Genomic DNA, 5,701 nt, shown 5'->3' with positions numbered 1-5,701 from the left:
ACCTTAATGATTCTGTGATTCTGTAAATACAATGGAGCAGATGCTCGCTACCATGAAATGATGAACACTGACAGAAACGTGTCTCAGATTTTGATCAGAATTGGCAAGTATCTGTTACCACTGGGTTTTTTTGCCACACATGCAGACAGAACTCGCCGCCCTATGGCCTTGTCTGGGCTCGCGGCCCTGCCTGTGGGTCTACAGCCCATTCCCAGGGCAGGGTTTGGCTGTCTCCTGGCTCCTCCAAGGGCAGGAGAAGACAGGCTGTGCGTTGGGGTCTGCTAACAGAGACCCTGCTGAGGTGCGTCTCAGTCTGGGTTGCTGCACAAGCCGCAACTCTGTATTTCAAAAATCAGAATGATTCTGAATGAATTTTACATGGATCCCGATACTCAAGCAAAGCTCTTAACCCCTCTGGAAGGGACATCATGAACTTGGGAACGTCAATGTCAAAGAACATTTTAAAATAATGCTTAAAAAACTTGGAAATCCCTTTCTAATAGCATACCTGAAGGTTTTCGTATCAAGACTAGCCAGGCCTATTCAGCCATGAACGTGTGATGCTTTTGCTGCTAATTATTTACAATGGCAGGACACGGTTATAAAAGCATAGGCGTATCCGTTACCTCCTCTGGGCAGCTGGGTGGACGTGGCAAACGCTTTTCTTCTTGCAAGACACGCACCAGCCGTGCTACTGTCATCTGTCCCTGCGTGGGGCCGATCATTTTCAAGAACTCCTGTGAAAAGAGCAGGAGTCAGCTGTGCATCCTCTTACCCTGCTCAAATCCAGGCCACTGCAATTTGGCATTAAGATGACATCTGAATCTCAAAATGAAAACAAACAGTAGATGCTTATCACACAGATACCATGCTCCATATACTCATATTAGAAAACCAATAGTAATGTTCATAAATACAGTTTCCTCACCAGGACACGCAGTCACCACAACTTATCTCTGTACAGGGTCTTTAGTGAAAGACAACCACGAGAGTGGTTTTCATAAGACAAAGAGATTCACTCCACTTCTTGTTTCCAAAAATAATTAAACTTTTTTTTTTTTTTCCTTAAATCTGCTTTCAGCAGCTTTAGCAGAAATTTCTTTCACAACCACTTACTGCCATGGGACTGGACTCCGAATCACAGTAGGTAAGCAGTTCATAGAGCGTCACCCCAAACGACCAGACATCCGAGGCGATATAAAATTTACTCTGAAGCAAGCATTCTGGCGCATACCTGTGGACACAACGTGACAGCATCAAACTTAATTCAGAGCTGCACAGATCTACTCATACATGCACAACCCATACACATTTAAAGCAAACTAAAGAGGCAGGTTCTGCGTTTGTAGAGCTCTTGCATGCAAATTCACGTGCCACAGAAGTAGTAAATAAGGTACAACTGTTACACAGCAAGTCACTGCGAAACTAAAGGAGACCAAAACCAAAACTGTAGGAAAATGGATCATTAAGTGCAGGAAGAAATAAACCACACAAGAGCAGATAAGTGTTGTCTATCAGGTGCCTCTTCCTTGCTCTGATGCTGTATCTTTATTTAGGCCTCTTATCAAAACAGGAAAAATCTTTAGGATGCCTAAAAGCCTACATCTATGGGAACAGAGAAGTTACTCTGCTGCACAGTCTTGTTAAAGAAAACGAGTTTTAAGTTACTACCAAAAAACAGGGCTGTCGAGGTCATCTTTGACAGTGTAGTACTCCTTATCGGTCTCGATTGCTTTGGTGAGGCCAAAGTCTCCAATCTTCACTCTGTTCTCACTTTCAACAAGGACGTTTCTTGCTGCTAAGTCACGGTGCACGTACTGACGGGAGCCCAAATAGTCCATTCCCTAAGAAAGAAGAAAGTCTTTATACTACTTTCTCCAACATTTAAGTCACTGTTTTTCTCCAGCTTCCCCTTCAAATGCTCCCTTGTTCATGAGGTAATACTCTATCCAGGTTTCCCATGGCAGGTTCTCCGTTTGTTGGCACTTTCCAGGGTCCTTTTCTGACACCCCCCCACCCTTAAACTCAGCCTTTGGGTTCTACATCTGTTGAGACTGTTGTTTCAGCTTTGTGCTTTTTTAATTTCAGCTGAGCAGCCACCATCTTCAGATCCTTCTCTCCACAGCAACTGTTCCTTTGTGTGCTGCTAAAACTGACAGTCTGTCTCTACGCTTCTTATAGCTGCCCGGTACACCGTGATCACAAAACCACAGTCTCTTGCAGAAAGCACGTTGCTTCACAAGGCCCGACTGCACTCTGCCCTCGCCTCTCTTCACCGCTTTAGCCTTGCACATTGCTCCTTCCCTCTTGCCAACACACATTTTCTAAATGCTGTCCTCCCTCCTTATACTTCAAATTCTGCAGTAGGAACAACTTCTCATAGTTAACTTTTATGCAAGGGAACCTGGTAATTATTCCTTTGCTGATTTTTGTGCCAGCAGCACCTGAAGCACAGGAGAGAGTGCTTTAGGATTCAGGTCCCTGGGGACACGGAAAGGAGAATGGTTTTGTTCATCAAGCCAGCCTCTCCTCTCCCCCTCACTCTATTAAATTAAATACTGAACTAATCAAACAGAAGAGTTGCAGGAAGGCTCTGGTGCCAGGCTTACCTTGCAGATCTGAACCGCATATCTCAGAAGTTGTTTGAGATTGATTTTGTTCTTGTTCCGAGGGAGATACTCCTTTAGGCTCCCAGAAGGAAGAAATTCCATGATGAGTTTAATCCCACTCCCTCCTAAAAACAGAGCGTGTGTTTAATTTGCAGACATGTGACCCTTCTCGTGTCATTAACACCAGTATCTTTTGTACAAGCCCACAGCACTGGTAGCCTTTGAAACGATATCGCATGACCATGGCCAGACTATGGACTAACTCCCATTATCAGTCACTGAACCAACCCAGAGGAGAATCCCTTCCAGGGAGCACAGTTACTGAACTTAAGTCCTTAAAGTTTTTAAATATTAGCTTAGAACAATCACTACTGCAAATACAACAATATAAGGCAATAGAGCTTTTTTCTAAGAATAATAACATCTGCTTCTAGTAATGACCTCTGGGTTTATGGGGCCATGACCCGGCTGCAATGGTCAGCTCGCTCCTGGAACACAGAGACCACCAGCCCGCCCAGGTGCTCATGTCTTTTAATGGATTTGGTGAGAACATCAACCACATTGCTCCCATCCAGGTTAGCCAAGCACAAAAATGGGCACGAGGAGGACTTCAGAGATACATTGCTGCTTCTTCCATGAAGAAAGAGACCTAAACCCATAAGACTGTTTAAAATGCTTAATTTTTAAAGGAAAAGCCTTATACTTTTAGTGTATGCTTTTAGTATTCTACAGGAAGATTTACCATCTTCTGTGCAAATTCCCTTATATTTGACAATGTTTTCGTGATAAAGATTCCTCAAGATTTCTATTTCCTTCTTGAGATCAGCGATGTGATTCCCTCCACTCTCTGGCTTTAGAGATTTAACCGCCACTTGCTCCCCTGTATTGTCGCCTTCTGGGTCATACCTGCAGAGTTCAACCTTGCCAAAGTGGCCCTAATTGTAAAAGAAAAGAAAACACACAAAGAAGATGATTTAACACACACTCACTAACCACAGTGTCACTGAAGCACTATTTTAGGCATTTACGATTCACATCTTCCTGCTGTGACATTCAAAAAGCCGACAGACAGCTGTGTATGCACACACACAAACCCCTACCTGTGTTCTGCATCTGCCATTGCTCTTACCTCTCCCAAATCACGGATTCTTTTCAAGAATCGTTTTTCAAAGAGCGTGGGATCGACCTCTGTAAAAGGCTTCTTCTCCGAGACAATATCAGGATCTGAGAGTGGAAAAAAAGTCTCAGGTCAAACAGATTCCTGTCAGGACACCATGGTCTTGACACTTCAAGGCATCCTTGCTCACTTCCAATCTGCAGCTGTTAGTGTTAGAGTATGTCTGTCCTTATTGTCACGTTTATTATTTAAATCCTGCCTCCTCCTTGACAGGGAATTCCTTCCATTTGTATGCGCCAGTCTGTCACTTGCTGATCTTCCTCCCTCACTCTGTGGGTTGCTCACTGGGTCTTCTTCCAGACTCTGATTCAGTTTTCTCTCAATATACTTCCCACCCTGTAGTAGTTAGTCAGCTTCCATGATTATTTACAGTAGTTATGGGAAGTCAAGTTTTGCCCTTACTACACCCTGATCTGTTAGTTGCTCTGTAGTAATTTCAACAGAAAATGAACCAGGAATCAGAGTTACTTGTGTTAATGCTCTGATTTGGTCAAGAGAGCCCTATGGAAATCTCAAAGAGCTCAAACATTGTCTTGAAACGCACTTAAGCTGTTGTATAAAATACAGACTATCGAATAAAATGGCAGTAACACCAACATAACTTAAGACCCATATTCAGCATGAATTAAACACTCGCATCCTACTTGCATTCATCTATAGAGAAGGTTATGTCCATTGTCATAGGGACACAAATGCTCCTGTCAATACAACCATACGCACACAAGAATGCTGCCACAAGTGCCCAACTTAGCCAAATAAACCAGCCTTCTTTATCCCTCCCTCCAGCTGGTTAAGCAAAACCAGGCCTTACTTTGTTCCTCCAGTTTGTTGATGTCTCTCATGATTGCTCGGAAGAAGGGTCTCTGATGGGCATCGTAGTTCATGCACTGTTTCATCAGGTCAGCTAGTTCCTTGCACGATGGTGTTGCCAACACAAAATGCCCCTCGTAGAACCTCTCCTTCTGTAAGGCGCAAATGGAAACTCCTGCATGAATCCTGGCTTTTAACTTAATAAACCCATGTTCTATGTCAGAAGATGTGACTGTTAGATCCTTAACTCACTGCGAACTTTTACTTAACTTTGCTAAGGAAATCCTCCTTTTCAGCAGTAACTCTAAAACCGTTTCCTACCAGTAAAGAACTACTATTGCGCTGAATCTGTTTGGAGCAACCACTTAAAACACATCAAGTTTCTAAAATGTGCTGAAGATTTCATCTTTCAGAAGTCATTTTTCTGCCAGGTTTGCCATGTTACTTATGCACTGGGACAAATGGCTGAGTGGAAATGCTTGCCAAGGAAACAACACAATGCTGGCTGCTCTTCACACCCCCCGAGAAGGTACCAGCTTTGGGGCAGGTGGGATGAGGGTGGGCTTGTGCATTTTCTAAGCTCTGCAGGACTACCCCGGGTGTCTGCCACATGCAGGAAGCGGACTGTAGCCAGGGCAGCAAGTTCCTTTCAGCTACCTCCTGTTAAAATGACTCAGGCAGTGACTCGAGTACTCAGTCATTTCCTTCAGACGAGCAGCCTTGCTCCACTGCCTTCTCAACACAACAAAACTTCAAGAAAGAAAAAGCACATTTGGAACATATGCTGAGGGACTCTGGCAGCGATGAACAGAACCTGCCAGCAGTAAGGCAGAACAAGATTTAAGGGTTTTTTTAGATTTCAGAGTGAACAATAATGGTGTCCCACAGCAGACTAGTTCTGAACCAATGTCCAAAAGATACAAGCAAGGACAGAGGAACCTAGCTGCTAAGCAGAACCTCAGTCAATGTATAACTGGACACAGGGGTCAGAAAAAGACAGGTGTGAGAGCATCAGAAGTTCTGCTTAATTGTTACTATGCTGAGTTTTGAAAATCACCAACAAGGTCAGGTTGAATTGGCAATTTTTATAGAGAGGACAAGAATT

General features: G+C 43.7%; 1 protein-coding gene across 1 annotated transcript in view; it reads right to left on the bottom strand.

Moving 5' to 3' along the window:
- Nucleotides 1-626: 626 nt before the first annotated feature.
- JAK1 (Janus kinase 1) overlaps nt 627-5,701 on the bottom strand; it is a gene marked incomplete at both ends in the record, with an annotated part of 11,929 nt that continues 6,854 nt past the window's right edge. The window contains 7 exons of the mRNA XM_010286194.1: nt 627-737; nt 1,117-1,234; nt 1,672-1,844; nt 2,610-2,734; nt 3,352-3,544; nt 3,739-3,833; nt 4,598-4,748. Of these exons, the coding sequence (XP_010284496.1) occupies nt 627-737; nt 1,117-1,234; nt 1,672-1,844; nt 2,610-2,734; nt 3,352-3,544; nt 3,739-3,833; nt 4,598-4,748 (966 nt within the window). The remainder of the gene's footprint in view (nt 738-1,116; nt 1,235-1,671; nt 1,845-2,609; nt 2,735-3,351; nt 3,545-3,738; nt 3,834-4,597; nt 4,749-5,701) is intronic.

Source organism: Phaethon lepturus, unplaced genomic scaffold, assembly GCF_000687285.1.
Source record: "Phaethon lepturus isolate BGI_N335 unplaced genomic scaffold, ASM68728v1 scaffold52534, whole genome shotgun sequence".
In the NCBI taxonomy this organism is placed as follows: Eukaryota; Metazoa; Chordata; class Aves; order Phaethontiformes; family Phaethontidae; genus Phaethon; species Phaethon lepturus.
The sequence above is the reverse complement of the archived record's forward strand: the minus strand, read 5'-3'. Positions and strand labels throughout refer to the sequence as shown.